The sequence below is a fragment of the Balaenoptera physalus genome (assembly GCF_965194825.1).
Source record: "Balaenoptera physalus genome assembly, chromosome: 11".
Classification (NCBI taxonomy): Eukaryota; Metazoa; Chordata; class Mammalia; order Artiodactyla; family Balaenopteridae; genus Balaenoptera; species Balaenoptera physalus.
This window is the reverse complement of record NC_138896.1, coordinates 58,188,793-58,212,362: the sequence shown is the minus strand read 5'-3', so window position 1 is coordinate 58,212,362 and position 23,570 is coordinate 58,188,793. Positions and strand designations below refer to the sequence as shown.

The window sequence follows — 23,570 nt, the reverse complement described above, 5'->3', positions numbered from 1 at the left end:
GGAGAGGACTGCTCTCCATTTGCCGCGCTGATAAAAGGTGGCATCTGTTGGTGCCTCTGTGGCTGCAAATTACACACATTAGATAGGTGAGCTTGATTTACGGCAATCTTACATTTTCTCAAATTCACCTTTTATTTATTTTTATTCTTTTCCATTATGGTTTATTATAGGATATGGAATATATTATATATTGAATATAGTTCCCTGTGCTATACAGTAGGACCTTGTTGCTTATCTATTTTATATATAGTAGTGTGTATCTGCTAATCCTAACCCCACCCCCTTTTCCTTTTGGTAACCACTGTTTTCTATGTCTGTGAGTCTGTTTCTATTTCGTAAATAAGTTCATTTGTATCATATTTTTTTTATTATTTTTTATCAGTTTTATTTTTATTTATTTTTTAAACATCTTTATTAGAGTATAATTGCTTTACAATGGTGTGTTAGTTTCTGCTTTATAACAAAGTGAATCAGTTATACATATACATATGTTCCCATATCTCCCCTCTTGTGTCTCCCTCCCTCCCTATCCCACCCCTCTAGGTGGTCACAAAGCACCGAGCCGATCTCCCTGTGCTATGCTATGCGGCTGCTTCCCACTAGCTATCTATTTTACATTTGGTAGTGTATATATGTCCATGCCACTCTCTCACTTTGTCACAGCTTACCCCTCCCCCTACCCATACCCTCAAGTCCATTCTCTAGTAGGTCTGTGTCTTTATTCCCATCTTGCCCCTAGGTTCTTCATGACCTTTTTTTTTTTTCTTAGATTCCATATATATGTGTTAGCATACGGTATGTTTTTCTCTTTCTGACTTACTTCACTCTGTATGACAGACTCTAGGTCCATCCACCTCACTACAAATAACTCAATTTCGTTTCTTTTTATGGCTGAGCAATATTCTATTGTATATATGTGCCACATCTTTATCCATTCATCTTTTTTTTTTTTTTTAAAGGCAGTTTTATTTATTTATTTATTTATTTTTGGCTGTGTTGGATCTTCATTTCTGTACGAGGGCTTTTCTCTAGTTGCGGCAAGTGGGGGCCACTCTTCATCGCGGTGCGCGGGCCTCTCACTATCGTGGCCTCTCTTGTTGCGGAGCACAGGCTCCAGACGCGCAGGCTCAGTAGTCGTGGCTCACGGGCCTAGTTGCTCCGTGGCATGTGGGATCTTCCCAGACCAGGGCTCGAACCCGTGTCCCCTGCATTGGCAGGCAGATTCTCAACCTCTGCGCCACCAGGGAAGCCCCATTCATCTGTTGATGGACACTTAGGTTGCTTCCATGTCCTGGCTATTGTAATCATATTTTAGACTCCACATATAAGTGATATCAAATGATATTTGTCTTTCTCTGTCCGACTCACTTCACTCAGTATGATAATCGCTAGGTCCATTCATGTTGCTGCAAATGGCTTTATCAAATGCACCTTTGAAATTTTTAGATCTTTTATTGTTTTAAATCATGGATAAGAAAGCACTGACCGTATTATTATTACCAGTCATAAGCAGTGATGCAGCAAGCAGGGACCCATGGCATCTGGTCCAGAACAGGGAAGGCCCATCAGCCACGTGGAAGGGCTCTCCAAACTCAATATGAACCAAAAGACAGGAAAATCCCACTTGTCCTCCACACCAAGTTTTGGAGATAATCAACCTATTTAATAAGACTCCTTCAAAACCCTCATCTCAGTCTGTAATTCCCTACTGTTTGTGTACCTAGAAGCTCCTTCTACATAGAAGGGGCTTATGAATCCCTGACATTTAGCATCATGACTGATACATAACAGACTTTGAACAATATTTGTGGGTTGAGTGGAAGTCTCAGACTCTGTGAAGTCAGTCCCAAGAAGGAAGGGAGTTCTCACCACAAGGGGGTGCCGCAGTTCCCCATGCTCGTTAGTATTTTTACCAGACACTGAAAACAATGCCATCTTCTTCCTCCTCCACAGAAGACTCAAGCGGACTAAGATTCCTGAATCTGTCATAATTAAAAATGAGTTGGCTGCTAATGTCATCAGGAAAGGAGACCTGGATGACCACAGCACGAAGATCAAATCCGGAAAATTTAACGTTGATACAATTATCTAACTACAACCCATATTCAGATCTCCCCCATTACCCCAGTGTTGCCTTTATGGCAACCAGGATCCAGCCCAGGATCCTGCACTGCACTTAGTGGTCAGGTCTCTCTAGACTTCTCCTTTAGCCTTTCAATATCTTCTATGACACTGACATTTTTCAAGAGTGTGGACCAGTTGTTTTGTACCAATGTCCCTTCCTTTGGGCTTGTCTGGATATTTCCTCACAATTAAATTCAGATAAAATAAGAAAATTTTAAAAGTATCACTCTCCTATTCTATCTTACTTTCAACAGTTAATTTAATTTAATTCAGGTCACTCTTACCAGCCATGGACCAACCCACAGAGAAGGCAGTAGAAGCACTGGGTTAATAACAGAAGCCAGAGGAAGAGATGTAACTTCTGTGCATTTGTCTGTGTTACACACCAAAAAAGTCTAATGCACCCAACTGGGAGAAAGAAGGCCAAGAGGCAGGTAAAAATCCTAGCTAAAATCTACAGGTCTTTTTTTTTTTTGGCTGCGTCGGGTCTTAGTTGCGGTACACGGGATCTTTCGCTGCAGCGTGGGCTCTTCGTTGCGGCTCACGGGCTTCTTTCTAGTTACGGTGTGCAGGTTTTCTCTCTCTAGTTGTGGTGCGTGGGCTCCAGGGAATGTGGGCTCTGTAGTTTGTGGCACGCAGGCTCTCTCATTGAGGCATGAGCTCAGTAGCTGTGGCACGTGGGCTTAGTTGCCCCTGGCATGTGGGATCTTAGTTCCCCGACCAGGGATCGAACCCGCATCCCCTGCACTGGAAGGCGGATTCTTTACCACTGGACCACCAGGGAAGTCCCTCAAATCTACAGTTTTGAATCAAGGATTGGAGAAGTCTCAACCCTATAGAATGATTGGTGTAACCAGTCAATCCTAACCAACTGATTAGCAAATTGATTACTGGCAAATAGGATTGAGCTGGAACAACTAGTTAAAAATTATTTTTGAAAAATAGAAGTAATTACATATCAATTTGACAGGCTGCACTAAAAGCACAGATGAATAAAAGAACTATGAAAGAATAAAACCTATATACAGACTAGCATACATATGAAAATTTTTTTTCTGGAAGGATACATAGGAACTGAACTGCTAACAGTGATTCTCTTTGGGAAGAGGGAATAGGTGGGAAACTACAGTCTTAATTCTAATTTATACCTTCTCGTACTGTTTGAATTTTCTTACCTGTGACTATATTGCTCTTGTAAATATCAACCTGGGTAATGTTATTATAGGTCATTTTGTTTTCTTCCTTTTACTATTTGTGATACCTCTCCTCTCCAAAATTATTGTTTCTCCCCCACCAAAAAAAATTTTTTAAGGGCCCAGATAAATGGATTGTCAACAGAATGCTACGCAGCTATGAAGATGTATGCTGATAGAAGTAAATGAAACAATTATGAAAGAATATATAACAACTACAGCCGTAAATAGTTTGCCACAAATGGAAAAAAATAATGAAATTTAAATGAAATTAAAAATGGTTTTTGTGGGGGCTTCCCTGGTGGCGCAGTGGTTGAGAATCTGCCTGCCAATGCAGGGGACACGGGTTCAAGCCCTGGTCTGGGAAGATCCCACATGCTGCAGAGCGGCTGGGCCCGTGAGCCACAGTTACTGAGCCTGCGCGTCTGGAGCCTGTGCTCCGCAACAAGAGAGGCTGCGATAATGAGAGGCCTGCGCACTGCGATGAAGAGTGGCCCCCACTTGCCACAACTAGAGAAAGCCCACGCACAGAAACGAAGACCCAACACAGCCATAAATAAATAAATAAATAAATAAATAAATAAATAAATAAAATAAACCCCCCAAAAAAGGAAAAAAAAATGGTTTTTGTAAGTCAGAGAAAGACAAATATCATATGATACTGCTTATATGTAGAACCTAAAAAAATGGTATGAATGAACTTATTTACAAAACAGAAATAGAGTCACAGACATAGAAAACAAACTTATGGTTACCATGGGGGAAAGCAGGGGGAGGGATAAATTAGGAGTTTGGGATTGACATATGCACACTACTACATATAAAACAGATAACTAATAAGGGTCTACATATATAGCACTGGGAACGCTTCTCAATACTCTGTAATGACGTATATGGGAAAAGAATCTAAAAAAGAGTAGATATATGTATACGTATAACTGATTCACTTTGCTGTACAGCAGAAACACAACACTGTAAATCAACTATACTTCAATAAAAATTTTAAAATAAAGAAATTTTTAAGAATGGTTTTCTTTTGATTATCTCTATTTTCCACTGTAATCAGATAATGTCCGTACAGTTCCAAATAAAAGAGAAAAAAGCAAAAAAAAAAAAAAAAAGAAGTGAAAATGGCCTAACTTACAGGCATGTATGAGAACCTTTCCCCATACATCCCATCTTACTCAAGACAGCCTGATCTTGCTCAGATGCTCAGAGCTTCCTTTAACAAAGCTGCCAAGGAGAAATGATTCACATTGCCGGTATGTTTGACAAGGGTGGAAGTAAGTTCTGGAGTGGTAGATAAACTTAAAAACACTTCTGCAAAGCACCTGCAAACCCAACAATATTACTCTTCTACGAGTCCTATAATACGGGCACTTGGGAATTCCAAAGCCCTTTTTAAAAGAAACAAAAATTTTCACAACACCAATGTGTAAGAGTGGAAAGAGCTTTCTGTTTCAAGAAAAGAGGAGACCCAAGTTCACGCCTGGGTTCTATATTAGCTGTGTGACCTTGGGGCAGGTAACTTACTCTCTGGGCCTTGGGCTTATTCACCTGAAAGTGGGGATCATTCCCATCAATTTCTAGATCTCCTTGGAATCTAATGAGGATCCAGATCCTGGCATCTGTGAGTAAAGAAAAGCTGGGTTTCCCTTATAAGAAGAGGTACCAGAGAACTTGCTTTCCCTGATCCCACCCCCCCACCCCCATGTAAGAAGGCAGCTGTCTGCAAGCCAGGAAGAGAGCCCTCATCATAGAAAAGTGTTGGTTAAACCTTAATCTTGGACTTTCTAGCCTTCAGAACTGTAAGAAATAAATTCCTGTTGTTTAAAAAAAAAAAAAAAAGAAAAGAAAAGCTGGGTTTCTAAGGCTCCACCATGGATGTAACCACCTGCTTCTTGGTACAAGTACCCTTGTGTTTTTGTGTTTAACCTCGATAATGCATTACTGGATCACAGTGGGTCAACATGGTCTCCTTGGCTTTACTTTCACTCCAGAGGTTACTGAAACGCTTCAGTCCCACAGAATGGCCTCCTACATAAAATTCCCACTCCAATGAACGTCCACCCCAAGAATGTTAAGGGCAGCAGGGAAGAGTCCACTACAGAAAATTCCAGAAACGGAAAATGTGCCTGTTAAGACACCCAATGTCCCTTCCCCAGGCGGCCCTCACCGATGGTGGTCTCACAGAATTTCCCAGCAGCCACCTCATTGGCAATGTTGGCTCCCATCAACACGCTGATGTCAATGCCCATCTTCTCTCGGATGATGTCGGAAATGAGCTTCAGCCCCTCAGGACCCTCGTCTATGCCCTGCAAGGATGTCAGCAAGTTAGGGGAAAACGAACCACCAAGGACAAGAGGCAGGAGATCGTTGCTTTATAGGTCATCTAGATTCAGACTTCCAATGGCATACACAACTTGAAAAATCTCTCTTATTTACAACAGTAAACAGACATACTGTGTATGTACCATTTAAAGAGTAAAAATAAAATGAAAATGTAACCACTCAGGTTAAGAAAGAGAACATGAAGGACACCACTGAAGTCCCCTGTGTCTCTCTCCAAGTTCATCCTCCTTATTAGTGTTTCCTGGTCCCCGCCAGGGTGAACCCCTATCCTGAATGCTTTATGCCCTGTTCCCTTGCTTTTCTTGATCATTTTGCCACATAAAACTATACCTAAACCGTTAAGTTATATCAGTATATTTTTGAAAACCTATAAATGAAACTGTACTGCTCACCTGTGTGCTGTTTTGTGCTATATTATTACTTTGGAGATTCACCCACACGGCTGCATGAATGCTCTGGTTCATTCCCATTTACTACTGTGTAGTATTCCACCATTCATTTGTCCATTCTATTGATGACTGACATTGAACTGTTTGCTTTCATAAACATTCACCTGTGAACACTATGAAACACACTCTCTCAAAGAGGGTTCTTCCCCTGGCAGCCTGGGGAAGTTTATGGACTCATTCTCAGACTTGATATGCATAAAGCAAAATACATAAGATTACCCAGGAAGACAATTATACCCAAATATAGTTATCAAATGTTAAAAAAAAAAAAACAAATTTGTGACAAAGTAATATATGTATGTTATTAATGTAATTATAAAAAGATGTCATGGCAGGTCTAATAATTACCATAATTTCCAAGTAGTGACAAGCATACATGATACTTTGAGATATCTGAAGCCACTGTAAAGTGATACGAAAATACCTGTAATTTCTATTGATCACAGGGTCAAGGTCCTGCTAGTACTACTGTCACTGAAACTCTGGCCTGTGGCCTACACTCACAAGAGAAGGAAACACTTGTTTCAGTTAAAATGAATAAAAATGCAATTCCGCCCCCACATTTTAGGTCCATGAACTCTTGAATTCTATCCGTGGACCACTGTGGGTGGTTTGTGGACTTCTGGTTAAAAACTCTCTCTTTCGGGAATAAACCCAGGAGTGGGAAGTAAAGATGATTACTCTCCCAGTGAATGCAAACCATGCAAGATTTCCAGAGCTGGTGGTTCTTTCTTTGGGGGACCCCACTCTCGCGCCCCCCGCCCCTGCCCCTGCGAACCCTCTCTACGTAGAAAGCAGCCCCTCCTAAATGTGAGAGGAGCGAGGCTCGTGGAAGGCGTGGTTTTGATTCTCTTCCAGGCATCTTTAAAAAAACAAATCCAAACCAGCCATAACTTCCCTTCAGCTCCTTATCTCCAAGAGGTGAAAGAGGAAAGGAAGTTCCCGGTAACCGTGCGCAGCGAGGGCCCGTCACCTTGATGAGGGTGATGCCCAGCGCGTCCTTGGCCACCCTCCCGGTGATCTCTTCGCAGATCCGGTGGATGAACTGGTGGGGGATGACAAACACCACCAGGTCTGCGTCCTGCACGGCCTCGCTGAGGTTCGCAACAGCAACCTGCGAGGGCGAGGGGGACACGGTTACTCCTAGTCCGAAACACATCTCTTCACGCGCTGACCAGGCATCAGATGCCTCCGCTGTGCAGACTGTCAGTCAAATCAGAGCTGTGTTTGCGCCGCCTTCCCCACTCGGGACGTGCAGACGTGCATCTGAGGCCAGCAGGGTCCTGCCTCTGCTGCTTACCACCTGGGCGAGTGCCATACCCTCTCCCCACCTCGGTCCCCTTCCCTGTAAAAGGCGGTCATAACCAGCCTGTGCGGGTGGTTCTCCGTTGCTCTCCCACCCCTCCCCCACCCCCTCCCCCCGCATCCATTTCTACCATTCTTTGCCCCACTCTCTCCCCAGGAGGCTGCACTCTGTGGGCTGTTTCCCCAGGCGCCCTTGCTCTCTGGCTTCCAGGTGGCTTCAGCCCAAGGCGGGCACTGCCGGGAGCTCCAAGGTGGGAGGAGAGACGGGCAGGGTGTTGCTCTGCTCCTGGGGCCACTCCTCCCCGGCTCACAGGGGTGCTGGCCTGGCTTCCTTCTACAGCTCCACCTCCTGACCTGGTCTGAGGCAGCCCCTCTTCCACGTCTCTAAGCTCTGGTGGGGCCGCTGGAGTGACACTGGTCTGTCCCCTTGCCCTTTCAGGGGTGGCCATGGCTTCCTGCTGCTGCTAATCTCTGGACACTTCACCGAGCCCTTCTGGTTCCCTCGACTCCACCCATGCCTCTGTCAACAGTCCTACACTAAGCTCTCCTATGTAAGCACTTTGAGAGCGCTGTTGTGAAGAATAAATGACATAGAACAGAGTCTGGCACCTGGTAGGCACTCAATAAATGTCAGCTATTATGATGATTTCTTCCCTTCAGGTAAGTACAAAGATGGGTTTTAAAATTTAACATGGGCACATACACACACACACACACCCAGAGGCAGAGGTGAGGCCACCGAGTGAGGACACAGGGGCATGTAGTCTCTAGCAGAGACTGCCTGTTGTTGCCCAATGTCTGTTCTCCCCCTTCTTCCTCAGCAAGAGAACCCACAGTTTAGGGTGAGGCTCATAACTGCCAGGAAAGAAGGCTACATCTCTAAGCTCCCTTGCAGCTAGGTGCCCTGTGTGACTAAGTGCTGACCAATAAGGTGTAAATGGAAGTGTTGCGTGTGACTTCCAGGAAATGCCTTTGAAGGCCTTTCTCCCTCCTTTTGCCAGAGGGAATGTGAAGAGATGGCTGGAATTCAGGCAGCCATATTGGACCATGAGGAGGAAAGCAAATGCTGAGATGGCAAAACAGAGTCCCTGACATCGTGATGCATCATTACGACAAACATGTTTTTTTTTTTTGAAAAGTATGTAACAGATTTCTTTTTTATTTACAATCAAGTTCTGTTGGGCAACAAAATTAAATAAATAAAAGATGTGATGAACGTCTTTTATATAAGAGAAAAAAAGCGCAAACATTTACTCTGCTTAGGTCACTGTTACTTTAGGTTTTCTTTTTTTTTTTCCTTTATTTATTTTTTATTTTTTTATTTTTTGGCTGTGCCGCATGGCATGTGGGATCTTAGTCCCCCAACCAGGGATCGAACTCGCACCCCGTGCAGTGGAAGTGTGGGGGTCTTAACCACTGGACCGCCAGGGAAGTCCCTATTTTAGGTTTTCTGTCATATGTAACTGAACCTAACTGAAACTGACATAGTTCCCATTAAACACTCCTGGTTCCCAAAATGAAGGGAATTGGACACAGAATCTTCCCTGAGGAAGTGCTATCTGCCACAGGAACATCATTCAGAATGGATAAGCCTCCTAGGAAATCTAGTTTGGGAGTTGTGATGGAGATGCCAACTCCTTGACAAAATTTATTCTCCCCTTTCTCCATAAACACAGAGCTGCAAGCTGGTCACTGGTCACCTAGCTCAGGACTGCATTTCCCAGCAGCCCTTGCAGTTACATAAGGCCAAGGACCAAGTTCTCATCAACAGAATGTGAGACGGAGCAGTGCACACCACTTAAGGCCCAGAGCCCTTAAAACAGTGGCTGCTTCCTCCACACTTTCCCTTCCCACTTTTGTGCTAGTTGACAACCTAGATCTAGGAGATGGCACAGAAATGATGAAGAAAGATGGGACCAAGAACAATGGTGTGAAGAAAAGCTGTTAGACCACTATTATGTGAGAGGGAAATAAATCCCTTTGTCCTTTAAAAGTCACATTATTGTCTCTCCTTACAGCTTAGTCTAGCCTATTAACTAACTTGTGCAAGAGTTACTCCCTCACTGAAAAAATTCCCCAAGGGAATCTACCTGGCATTATTTCACTCCCTCCTCCCTTTGGCTGGTATGCAAGACCTGTCATTTACCACCCAGCCTTCATTCCCCTTCTTTCTAGCAAAAGTGCCTCTAAATTTCATTTCAAAAGCTACTGCTTCCCCATTCTACCATGCAATTTGGGTTGAATGGGCCCCTCCCCTGCTCCATGGATGGTCCTTAAGTTGTTCAAGCCAATGGGCACATAAAACAATGGGAGCCAATGTTTGCTGGAGCTTCTGAGAACAGCTGCTTCCTTATACTTCTGCAACAGCTATTGGGTCTTTCCTTGAAAAGTATGGGATGACAGTGCGAGGTCTGGAACAGCTACAACCATTTTACAGATGTGAGGGGCAGAACCTAGACCTGCCAAGGGGCTCCCATGTGAATGAAGGCAGAGCAGAGAAACAGAGGAAAACAGGGCCTCATTGACATCACTTAAGCCACTATTTCAGGCCGCACCTGAAACCGGCCCTATCTGAATTTCTAGTCATATAACCCAAAACATCAGCTTAAGCTGATCTGAATGGCAACATAGTCGTTCCTCATAGAGCAGATCACAACCCGGAGCTTAGCACTTCTCCCTCCTTATTCATACCCCCAAAGGCTGGGGGAAACCTGCCTTCCTCTTCAAAGGGGCTTCTTCAGGTTGGTAATCTAGGCTGGATAGCAAGGACTCATCACCAAAACTCTACCTGCCTATTAGTTCCCTGGCACGTGGAGATTTTACCTCCTCCAAAAAAGCAGTTACTTATTCTATTCCATTAGCCCCGATGCCAACATACAATTGCTCTATTTGTCCCTGATTGGCAAGGCTCATTATGTTCTTACACATTCCCTGTGGTCCCAGCCAGAACCACCAGCCTTTGTAAGACCTCTGACCCCCCACTCCCCTTTGGGTTACTAGCCTTACTTAGGCAGGGACTTCTGCTCTCAACCCCCTTCTCATACAAAGCCTGGCCACCTAAATGTTAATGAAAACCCTTCTTTTCTGGACCTATTGTTTCTCCTCGTCCCCATCGACCTCTACACACACACACACACACACACACACACACACACACACACACACACACACACACACACACACACACACACACACACACACACACACACACACATTCCATCTCTTCAGGGCACTTCCCTGACATGGTGAGATAGAAAAGACATCAGAACCAGAGAAAAGATGGAAAAGATGTAAGTTTGGGTCCCATGTTTGCAACTGATCAGCTGTGGGACCTGGACAGATGACTCCTGTTCACTGACCAGTCACCCCGCCTACAGAATGGGGATAAAAATCACCTTTCCTACCAGCTATTTCACAGAGCACTTTCAAATTAATATAAGTAACAGCACTCTGCAGTGATATGAAACAAGTGAAAGAGATTACTCATCAGAAAAATCTACTTGCCTCCTATGAATTCTTAACCTTTAAGGCATCAGCCCATCCCTATGTCCCCTGTTACAAAATATTCCCATAGAAGCTGCCAGCGGGCCCAGGATTTCTTCTTGTCTCTTACATTTCCTTTCTCAACAAATCAAAGAACTTGTGGTTGGTTGGGTGTGACGGGTCTCTGGGACAATAGGCCTGGGGGCTCACTCAGCGTGGACTGATGTCCTTCCATTGTCCTTGACCTTGCCCAAGTGCTTAGGGTTTAACCCGCAGAAGCAACCTGTAACCGGAGCTGCATTTGTGTGGTGCACACGGCCCGTGATTCCTGTTACACAGGATCAAAATGAGCTCTCCTCAATGAACACAGTAAATCAAATACCCTCTTTCAGAATTAAAGCTTTAGCTAAGCCTCTATCTTATCTTTTACCCTGAACCAAATCAGGACACTGCTTCGGAAACGCTGACCTATTTCATGGGTCACCTGCCAAAATCTTCCGGAGGGTATCCACCATCAAAGATCCTGAAATGTGCTGGGAAAGACATCTCAGAAGAAAAGGGCTTGCCTTTCATTGGCAAGGAGGACAGGTAATCCAATCAGAACAAAGGCATCACGGCTGGTCCGCCTGATGCCAGGAATCCAGGGCTCTTGGTCCAAGTTAATAAAGAAACTAATAATAATTAAAATCACTTAAAACAGAGCCAGTAAAGTCTGTGGGCCAAGCCTGAAGGTTCTTTTGTTTCCCCCTGGATTAGCTATCACTGTGCAGTGTGTGGGCATCTTGCCCCACCTCCACCACCAGTTAGCTAACTGGACACCACAGGCAACTCGCCTACATTCTTCAGGGAATAAGCATTTAGGCTAAACACAACAGCATGAGTAATAACACAGAGCAAAGTACAGCTGGCACACAGTAGGGGTTCAGAAATATTGTGGTTTCCTCCTGTTCCCCTAACCTCAACTTAGGCCAAGATTGTAGGTGAAATTCATATCCTTGGCTCTACACTCAGAAAAATGATCCTCGGGTACAGACAACCTTAACTGATGATTCTTATATAAATATACCAGTGTGGTAAGTGAGGTTGCTTCTGGGGGGAAAAAAGAAAGCTGCGAACCCCCTGAATTCCACAATACTATACGAGCAATATAAACTTATCATGCAGACCAGTGGTGCCCAAACTGCGGTTCCTCAGCCAACAGCATCACCATCACCCGGGAAATGCTCAGAAATGCACATGCCTGGGCCTCCCCTGAGACCCAGTGCATCGGAAACTCCAGGGGTGGATACAGTGATCCCTGTTAAGCTCTCCAAGTGGTTCTGAGGAACACTTAGGTTTGAGAAGCACCAGTGAAGATGAATCCTCCAATGAAAATGAAAAAGCTAAACTCAGGCAGGAAAGAGTTAACACTGAAACTCCTACTGAACTGATATTCTAATATCCAGAAGCCTTTAAGCCAAAATTAATAGATATACTTGCAACCCTACTACCCAAGTCAGTGGTCATTTTTTTTTTTTTTTTTTTAAATTATCTTGGCCTAACCCTCCATCCCACAGGACACCACCGAAAGCACTGAAACAGAACTCTCCAGCCTGGTTCGTTCTCCCTCACCACGTCTGCTGTCCCTGGCACTAAGCCAAACCACAAATAACGCCTGGCACTATTCCAGGCACTGAGGACACATCAGTGAATGCAGGCCTATGCAAGGAACCAAATCCAGAGAGTCAGTAACAAAGAAAAATATCTAAATTGGATTTCAAAACTTAAAATTTTTTGGACTTCCCTGGTGGCGCAGTGGTTAAGAATCTGCTTGCCAATGCAGGGGACATGGGTTTGAGCCCTGGTCTGGGAAGATCCCACATACCACGGAGCAGCTAAGCCCATGTGCCACAACTACTAGGCCTGCGCTCCAGAGCCTGCAAGCCACAACTACTGAGCCCGCGTGCCACAAGTACTGAAGCCCACGCACCTAGAGCCCGTGCTCCGCAACAAGAGAAGCCACCGCAGTGAGAGGCCCGTGCACCGCAACAAAGAGTAGCCCCCGCTCGCCGCAACTAGAGAAAGCCCACATGCAGCAATGAAGACCCAATGCAGCCACAAATTAATTAAGTTTAAAAATGATATCAAAACTTAAAATTTTTACGCTTCAAAGGATACTATCAAGAAAGTGAAAACTCACAGAATGGGAGAATATACTTCCAAACTATGTAGCTGAAAATGGATTTGTATCTAATAAAGAATCCTTACAACTCAGTAATAAAAAGACAACCCAATTTTTTTAAATGGACAAAAGATCTGAATACACATTTCAGATATATAAGATATACAAATGATATAAAAGATATACAAATGGTATATTGTTTTATATTTTTCAGATATAAAAGATATACAAATGTCCAATAAGCACATGAAAAGATGATCAATATCATTAACCATCAGGCAAATGAAAATCAAAACCACAATGAGATACCATTTCATACCCACTAGGATGGCTGGGATCAAAAAGTTAGATAATAACAAGTGTTGATGAGGATGTGGAGAAATTGAAACCCTCACACACAGCTGGTGGGAATATGTATAACGGTGCGGTCGCTTTGGAAAACAGTCTGGCAGCTGCTCAAAAAGTTAAACAGTTACCCTAAGACCCAGCAACTGTACTCCTAGGTATATACTCAAAAAGAACTGAAAACATGTTCACACAGAACACTTTACACAAATGTTCCCAGCAATATCATTCATAATAGCCAAAAAGTGGGAACAACCAAAATGTCCACCAACCGATGAATGGATAAACAAAATATGGTACACCCATAAAATAGAGTATTAGTCAGCCATAAAAAGGAATGAAGTACTGATGCAGGGTACAACGTGGATAACCTTGAAAACATTATGCTAAGTGAAAGAAGCCAGTCACAGAAGATGACGTATTGTATGGTGCCATTTACATGAAATGTCCACAACAGACAAATCTAGAGACAGAAAGTAGATTAGTGGTTGATTAGGGCTGGGGACAGGAGGAAATAGGAGGTGACTGCTAAAGGGCATGAGGTTTCTTTTTAAGGTGATGAAATATTCTAAAATTGATTGCAGTGATGGTTGCCCAACTTTGTGAATATACTAAAAACCACTGAATTGTACACTTTAATGGTAAATTGTATGTCTGTGAATTCTATCTCAGTAAAGCTGTTTTTAAAAACAGAGCTGGCAAGGCTTAGAAGGCAAAGATGAGGGTTTCCCTGGTGGTGCAGTGGTTGAGAATCTGCCTGCCAGTGCAGGGAACATGGGTTAGAGCCCTGGTCCAGGAAGATCCCACATGCTGTGGAGCAACTAAGCCCGTGCGCCACAGCTACATGAGCCTGCGCTCTAGAGCCTGAGAGCCCCAACTACTGAAGCCCACGCACCGCAACGAGGAGTAGCCCCCATTCACCGCAACTAAAGAAAGCCCGTGTCCAGCAATGAAGACCCAACGCAGCCAAAAATAAATAAATAAATAAACTTGGGGAAAAACAAAAAGAAGATGACAAAGATGAGACGTCACGACAACTATAATTCACAGAAGATGCTGCAACTGTCAATCCTGGTGTCACACTGAGGTTGGTTAAAGCTGGACCGAGGCAGAAGAGCTCTCTACCTGCGTGACCTCCTCTAAACAAAGGCCCTGGACAGACAGCCGTAACACAGGACCAACAATTTTTATCCCGCAGTGACAGGAAATAAGAAATGTTCCTCCATTCAGGTCGAAGGGGAAATCACAAACCCAGACTGCCTCAGCTTTTAGTGAGAAGTTGATGACACGGTGATGTCATTGTTACAGAAGGTTCCCCTGTGAAGGGGTCACATATGACCACGTGGTGACCTGGAGAAGGGTCAGGCGGGCAGCAGTCTGGGGGCACCAAGCAAGGATGACTCACAGTCTCAATCAGCACAAGAGGCAGACGTCATAAAAAACAATCCTACGTGGATAAAATGCAGCACATCTCTTCTGCTTGAATCCGCAAGACAGAAATGAGTAAAGCCAGCTTTTTAGCTCTAGATCCACATTCGCTCTGAGTCAATTAATCTTATGTCTGGCTTTTCATCTTAAAAAATGGTAACAATAATCGGTCTTGTCTAACACTAGTTGACTCTTTAAATGATCGAATGAGGTATTTGAAAAACTCTGAAATAAACATAAAATTTTTTAAAAAACCAACAAAAACAAAGCCCTAGCTTTGTAACAGATTCTTAACACTAAACAATTTATGTGAATCCTCTCATTTACTCCTCACAGCACTGCTAAGGAAACTACTCACAGGGGCCCATCTTACCAAGAGGAGGGGGGCTGCCCAGACTCACTCAGAGCAGGCCGTCGACTCCAAGGTGTGCCCATCACCACCATGCTTCACCACTGTTCAACTTTTAAAATTACTTATTATGAGACATTTCATACATACAAATTCTAGAATCTAGAAAGCACAAAGAAAAAACAAACAATCAAGCACCTGTGTACCTTCTGCCAGCTTAAGAAATAAAACTTTCCAATACCCTGGGTGTCCTATACCAAGCACCAGCAAGGATGTGGAAGGATGTGAGTTCTCAAACCCCACTAGGTGTGTGGAGATGGGCACAACTGAAACAGGAGGGAAGGGGGCAGGGCACAACCTTTAAAAGAAGGACACGGGGCTTCCCTGGTGGCGCAGTGGTTGAGAATCTGCCTGCTAATGCAGGGGACACGGGTTCAAGCCCTGGTCTAGGAAGATCCCACATGCCGTGGAGCAACTAGGCCCGTGAGCCACAACTACTGAGCCTGCGCGTCTGGAACCTGTGCTCCGCGACAAGAGAGTCCGCGATAGTGAGAGGCCCGCACACCGCGATGAAGAGTGGCCCCCACTTGCCACAACTAGAGAAAGCCCTCGCACAGAAACGAAGACCCAACACAGCCAAAAATAAATAAATAAATTTTTTTTAAAAATAAACAACCCAAAATGGTTTAAAAATAAATAAATAAATAAAAATAAATAAAAGAAGGACACGGCCATTGAGGATACAACATAAACTGCTTAGAACCAATTAGGCCCAAGATGGCAGAAGAGTCGACTTCCGGTAGACCTTGAGCCTCATTAAGCTCTCATTATAATACATTAGCATATGCTAAACAACACACCCACAGGCACCATGACTGAAGGCCTCCCATAAAAGGCCCAAAAGTGGGTGGGGTCCAATTGCTGGAAATTCTCACCCCCCTCCAAGACTGTTAGAATACTCCTCCCACTCATTAGCCTATGAAATTAGCCAGCCCGTGAACACTAACAACCCCCGTAACCCCGAGGCCTTTGGCCTTCTGAGATGGCCCACACTCTGTCTGTGGAGTATGTATCTCTCTAAATAAATCCACTTCTTACCTATGACTCTGTCTCTCACTGAATTCCTTCTGAGCTGAGACATAAAGAACCTGAATTTCAGTAGGTCCTGACACCGGGTGTATGATTTTAATTAAAAGACAGTGGGTTCAAGTTCCAATCTGGGTTTCGGTTGGTTCGAGTCCCCGCCCGTGGGTTCAAGTCCTAATCTGAGTGGTGTGGTTTCACTATCACGCTGGAAACCAGTGGTGCCATCTGGCAGATTACAGGCTGCATCCCTGTGACCCAGCGATGCCATCCCTGGGACAGGGACAAGGCCTTTCCTGGGGGCACTGTCTACAACAGCAAACGACCGGAAACCATGCAAATGTCCAGTCCAGGGAACGGATACACTAACTGTCATAAGCCTACAAGGCTTCAGACATCAACCATCTGGGAGCAGAGTTCCTCCCTCGTCCACACCCGGGGAGGTGGGGGGTGGAGTCAATCATGGGCCAGGCTCTGAGAGACGTGGCTCTTGACTCCCTCCTTCCCCCCTGCTCCCCTGTTCTCTGTGCAGGCAGAGAACCATCTGGCAGATTCACCTCCCCCCACGTTCCCTGAGCACTACGCTAGGAACCCTGGGAGAACGAAACCCCAGAAAGTCAAGCCCACACGCCTGGGGCAGGTGGGGGTACAGAGTGGTCCCCACAGAGTGGAAGGAACTCTCTACAGAAGGGAAGGAGTAATCGATCCCGACAGGTATGAGAAGGGAAGCTCGGAGGAATGGTCTGCCCAAGCATGGTTAGAGATGACCTCAGAAGCCTTCCAGAGCCGCGGGAACAGCGGCGCCTTTACTCTTTCCATCAGATACTTGGGTAACTAAACTGCCCAGCTCAGAACCCTAGGGAACCTTCCTCTCCCCCACTTACTGCACCAGGAGTAACTGCAGGGAAACACTGCCCGGCCCCAGTGCAGTGACACAGGGAAGTCATCAAGTCATCACTGTCTAAAAGGCCACGACTCAGCAGGCTCAGGAACAGGTGTGCCAGCCACCAGCTCTGTGACCTGGGGCAAGTTCATTAACCTCTCTGAGCCCTGGTTTCTTCCCCTATAAAATCAGAATCACCATCACAGTAAGAAAGCTAATAGCACCAACCTAAGAGGGTCACTGAGAACATTAAATGAGACTGTAACCAGACAGGGATGGGGTTCCCCGGAGAAAGAGAACAAGGCATGGCTTTCTTGACAGAAGAGAAGCCATCTTTGGCCTAAGCCATTTTGTGATCTGAGCCACAGTGCTTGCCTTTGAACAGGTCTCAGTAATTAATAATCAAAAGGAAAAACTTATCAGGCAAGAGAAGTAACAATAGCAAAGATAACACATCAGTTGTAAAGACTCCCAGTTAGATTAGCCTAAAGCACTACCTTAAGCGGTTTGCAGGATTTAAACCCGCCTCGGGTTTAAACACCACCAGATCAACTGGAACCTAAGGAATGATGATGTTGACCATTTCTGACCCTTGTAACTTTCAATCCACTTTAGCTTGGACTCACTCAGTCCACCACCACCCAAGCCCCTTTGTGAGTATGCATGTTCCCTTAGCTTAAAACTTCCCCAATTTTTCCCCTCCCCCTTTCCTTTGACTTTAAAATTGTAGCCCACCTAATCCTCAGGGCAGAGCTCCCTCGCCTGACCGCTTGCATCTCATACAAGCGTCCTGTATTAATAAATCTACTCCTTGCCAAAAAAAAAACTTCCCCAATTTTGTTGCTGGGGAGACACTACTTTAGGAAAGATCCCTGGTGTTCTCCTTACTTGCTCCAAGTAATAAATCCAAGAGGTAAACCCAGTTTTCGGGTAACGTGATGATATATGTAAACTACTTTGCACAGGGCTTGACACCAATGAACACTGTAGCCAAAGGCAATTGGAAATCCTCAGTGAGCAAGGTCTTTGCATCTCCAAACTTGCTGGCATTCATCAGCCGACAAATCTGTCTCCCCTGCTAGGAGTCAGGCAGCCACCTGGGCTGGTTTTCAAACAGACTCTTACAGAAAGCCATCCAGGGGTGAATCTGGAACAGGAGTTCATGAATTCCACTCACACAAGCAGCCGGGTCACCATTTTCATTCTCAGGCTCACCTTCTCCTTCCTCCGCAAGTCACTGGAATGAGGCCAGGCAATAACCTAGATTTTTCCTGCTCAGGCCTAATAAGCTGGAATTTTAAACTGTCAGTCTTCCCATTTTCTATTTCCTCCAATCTTATTCGGTAATTTAGGTCTTGACCTTGATTTTAATTACAGACCAATAAAACAGGAGGGAAGGGAGCAGGGCACAACCTTTGAAAGAACGACATAGTCCAAGGACATGACATAAACAGATTAGAACCAAATGGGTCCAAGATGGTGGACAAGTCAACTTCCACCAGACCTTGAGCCTCAGTATATGCTCACTGTAACACATCAGCAAGCTAAATGACACACCTACAAGCGCCATGACAGTTCTAAGGTCGACCATAAGGATCAAAAAGTAGGTGGTGGCCCAATTCCTGGAAATCCCCGCCCCTTCCCAAAATAGCTAGAATACTCCTCCCACTCATTAGCCTATAAAATTACCCACCACTATAAAAACTGACAACCCCATACCCTGGGGCCTCTCTCACCTTCTGAGATGGCCCACACTCTGTGGAATGTGTTTCTCTCTAAATAAATCCACTTCTTACCTTTCACTTTGTCTCTCACTGAATTCTTTCTGCGATAAGACATCAAGAACCTGAGCTTCATTAAGTCCTGAGACCAGGTATGTGACCTCAGTCGGAAGACTGTGGGTTTCGGCTGGGTTTGAGTCCCAGCACGTGGGTTCAAGTCCCAATCTGAGGTGCACGGCTTCACCAGTGCATTAGCTGGCCTAGGGATGGACCAAAGTCCATGCGCTTAGAAAGGGTATGTGAAATAAAATTCATATTTTGTGGCAAGACAAGAAAAATTTAAACAAAAAAAATTTTCTCTGCCCTTTGGCCTCCTCTCTCCCCTCTACTGTGCATTGTGTATCTGCATTACACGTGGACCAAACCTTCCCCGTCGGCGGAAATACCTGCTCAACCATGAAGAGCAACATTCTCTTAGCGTCAAGGAGACAACTCCTTAAACATAACACTCCTTCTTTATCTTGTACAGATTTGGATTGTATGAACTGTCAGTAATTCATTTAACATAAAGCCCTCTGTCTCAAAAAACTTATGTAACTATGCCTTGACTTCTAATGGGCGGAACAGTTCTCAACACTGAGATGCTATTCCCAAATTATAATCCTCAATTTGGCTCGAATAAAATGTCTACTTCTTTCTTAGACCAACTGATTAATTCTTCGTCAACAGGTATCTCGGGAGTTACCAAGAGACACAAGACAAAGGCAAAATTATTAGTTCTAGCTTTGATGTGACCACCACTCTGAATGCCAAGAAACTAGCCTGTGATGAGCTGCAATGTGTCCCCCCAAAATTCATATGTCGAAGTCCTAACTCCAGTACCTCAGAATGCGATTGTATTTGGAGACAGGGTCTTTTTAAAGGTTATTACGTTAAAATGAGGTCACTGGGGTAAGCCCCATTGCAACATGACTGGTGTCTGTCTCAGATACACAGAGGGAGGACCACGTGGAGACACGGGAAGAAGAAAAGTCCAGGGGAGGCCTCAGAAGAACCAACTCTTGGGCTTTGTAGGGGAGCAGATTTTGCCACCTCAAAATATGCCTCTTTGGCACATTATTTTAAGGTGGTTGTTTTTTTAAGAAACAGCAGACAAGGAAGAAACTGAAAACCAAGTAGGAGCTGTCCTTTCGTAAGAAACATTTACATTCATGAGGGAAATCTCCATTTGTAAGGGGGTCTCCCTCCAAGTACCTGGAAGAGCTGGGAGGACCAAATCTCTAGAAACTCTCAGGAAAGGGGAAGGCACTGACTTAAATCTGCGGAACCACCTTCCCCTTGATTACTGTGCTTTCCCCATCACCTCCCAGAACTGACTCTCCCCACCCTCAACATCCTCTTTTGTCTTTAGCTGAGGATAATATTTAAGGTGAGAGCTTCAGCCATTTTGGTGAATGACAGTTTTCCTGGGTCTCTCCTATGCGTATATGTTATTAAACTTTTGTTTGATTTTCTTCTGTTAATCTGTCTCATGTCAACTTAATTCTCAGACCAGACAGAAGAACCTAGAAGGGTAGAGGAAAATTTCTTAATCGGTCTCATGTCAACTTAATTCTCAGACCAGAGAGAAGAAACTAGAAGGGTAGAGGAAAATTTCTTCCTCCAGACAACGTGAAGCCTCCAGAGCCGTGAGAAAATTAATTTCTGTTGTTTAAGCCACCCAGTCTACCGCACTTTGTTATGGCAGCTCTAGCAAACTAACACAAGGCCCATGTTCAGAGTCAGGAAAACCAAAACGGACCAAGCAATGAACTTGGTGGTACAGAGGAACAGGAGACCGGGGAAGCAGCTTTCCCATCTCCCCACGTCCCAAGTGCTAACTCAGCCGAGTGTAACTTTTAGAATTAACCAAAGTCTTACCACGTTTTCTGGCAGCTTGTGTCCAGGGAGATATTTTACATTTTCATGGTCATTATTTATGATGTCTGTCAGTTTTCTCCCATTAACCGTTTCTTCAAAGACCCACATCTTGACCGTGGAGGCAAACTTCTGAAGTTTCTTGACATTATCACCAATTATTTTTGCAACAGCTGAACCCCTGCAAAAGAAACAGTGGAAAAGAAAACAAACTCACTTGGGCAGAAGAGAGAAAGCACTAGATTATATTTCAGGAGACTTGTGCTCTGATTCAAGCACTGAGCTTAGAACTCAGATGTGATGTCGCCTCAGCCGTAAGCTGTTTTTTTGTTGGTTTGGTTGGTTTTTTAATAAACTTATTTATTTATTTGCTTGTTTTTGGCTGCATTGGGTCTTCGTTGCTGCGCGCGGGCTTCTCCAGTTGTGGCAAGCGGGGGCTACTCTTTGTTGCGGTGCGCGGGCTTCTCATTGCGGTGGCTTCTCTTGTTGCAGAGCATGGGCTCTAGGCATGCGGGCTTCAGTAGCTGTGGCACGTGGGCTCAGTAGTGCCCATGTGCTCTAGAGCACAGCCTCAGTAGTTGTGGCGCATGGGCTTAGTTGCTCCGTGGCATGTGGGATCTTCTCAGACCAGGGCTCAAACCCGTGTCCCCTGCATTGGCAGGCGGATTCTTAACCACTGCGCCACTAGGGAAGTCCAAGCTGTTTGAAACTTAGTTGTTTTCACTTGGAAATACCACCCCATGATCAGGAAAGCCCCAGAATTTGCTACAAGGTCAGAAAGCACCACCCCTTGAAACTAGTAAGCACCAACCTATCTTGGAAGAGAGTATCACAGAAGGAAGAGAAATCCACCTGAAAGATGGCATTTTATATTTTTATATATTTTTTATATATTTTTATATTTTATATATTTTAAAGTAACACTTCAAGCATTCATGAAGTCTCCAAAGCAACTAGGCTATATTTCAAATCCATCAAGGAGATTAATATGCAGCTACCGTAGAATAAGCTGTGTCCTGGGGAACTGCAACAAGCTCCATGTGCAGTCATAAAGGAAAGACAAGACCCAAGTGGATTCCAGAAAAGGAGCAGAGCAAGGGCATGGGTCCCCCCAGCAGACACCCAGAGGCCTCTAAAAGCTCCCTTTTTTCTGCATCTCTATTCACCAAACCTATTCTGGTAGTGAATCAGTCTCCCATAGGCTTTCCCACAGGGGAAGGGAAGATGCTAGTTAACGCCAGTCCTCTGCACAAGAGCCGCGGGTGTGCGGCTGGTCCCCGTGGCAGAGGTGATCATGGTCAGCGGGCACCTGTGCCCATCTCACAGGTGTGTTGAGTGCACACTGATTGGGCCGCGGGTGGTACCTAATCGCGGCTGAACCAATCAAGTTCTTTTATAGGAATCTGAACAGAGAAATAGTTTGTTTCTTAGATAACTTTCCTGGTGTGAGGAGCAAAGGAAAGAATGGTAAAGAGCACCTTGAGAATTCACGTGTCAGGGCATTCATTATTTTTTCTAATGATTTTTTCTAACGATTCAGACAATTTGTGAAATGGAGGAAGGGGTGATGACAGAAAGGGGGTGGGACCAAGCTGATGCAGAAGAACAGACTGGAGACAGTTATCCTTATGTTTATCTTTGGCTGCACAATAGAATTACCTGGGAGACTGAGTTCCAGGCCACACCCAAGATCAACGAAATGGGTACCTCTCGGTACCCATTTCTCGATCCCAGGGAGTGGGATCAGGCATCAGCAGTTATTAAAGCTCCCCTGGGACTGACGTGCGGCCAGAGTTGAGAACAGCTGCTCTGCACAAGGATCTAGAACTTTGGTGCTCTCCTTCCTCACAAAGGAATAACTGTAAACATCAAAGCTCTGTGGCTTTCCCTGTGAAGTCCTTATTCTCTGTCAGCAGGACAGTATATTAGCTAAATATCCATTAATCCAATTCTCCTCTGACACCCTGCAGAAAAAAGGCCGAGAATCTCCCCACCATCACTATCACTTTTACCCTAATGTTTATCCTAATAACTCACACAAGGTCAAAGAGAGCAAGTGTGATTCTGGGGAACTGAGCAAACCGAGGAGGGGATCTATAAGACACTAGGAATCCAAGTCTAGTAAATCAAGTGGGAAAATAAACTAGAACCATGAGCCCCCTACCCATGGTCCACAGTCTTACTGGAATACACTTGTTTCTCCCTTTACAGCCGCCTCCTGGGGAAGCCAAGCATTTGCAACCAGAGACAAACCTACTGTGTTTCTGCTGAAAAGTTAGTTAAGAAAATTTAAATAAAAATTGGAACTATTAAGAACTAAGCCCACCAGGGCTTCCCTGATGGCGCAGTGTTTAAGAATCCGCCTGCCTATGCAGGGGACACGGGTTTGAGCCCTGGTCCGGGAAGATCCCACATGCCGCGCAGCAACTAAGCCCATGCGCCACAACTACTGAGCCTGCGCTCTACAGCCCGTGAGCCACAGCTACTGAGCCCGCGTGCCGCAACTATTGAAGCCCGAGCACCTAGAGCCTGTGCTCTGCAACAAGAGAAGCCACTGCAATGAGAAGCCCACACCCCGCAACAAAGAGTAGCCCCCGCTCACCGCAACTAGAGAAAGCCTGCGCGCGGCAACGAAGACCCAATGCAGCCAAAAATAAAAAAAAAATAAATAAATTTATTAAAAAAAAAAAAAAGAACTAAGCCCACCATACCTTGTCCTTTGGAGTTCAAATGGGGCTTAGAAGGACAGAACAAAAATAAGGGAAACTCCAGTTGCA

General features: G+C 44.8%; 1 protein-coding gene across 4 annotated transcripts in view; it reads right to left on the bottom strand.

Annotated features, from left to right (window-relative positions):
* The window catches only part of GPD1L (glycerol-3-phosphate dehydrogenase 1 like), a 114,648-nt gene that overhangs the window by 79,764 nt on the left and 11,314 nt on the right, over nucleotides 1-23,570 (bottom strand). For all 4 annotated transcript variants that reach the window (XM_082411860.1, XM_082411861.1, XM_082411862.1 and 1 more), the window contains exons 2-4: nucleotides 20,797-20,974; nucleotides 7,092-7,232; nucleotides 5,494-5,632 (exon numbers count right to left, since the gene is read on the bottom strand). In XM_082411860.1, the coding sequence (XP_082267986.1) occupies nucleotides 5,494-5,632; nucleotides 7,092-7,232; nucleotides 20,797-20,974 (458 nt within the window). The remainder of the gene's footprint in view (nucleotides 1-5,493; nucleotides 5,633-7,091; nucleotides 7,233-20,796; nucleotides 20,975-23,570) is intronic.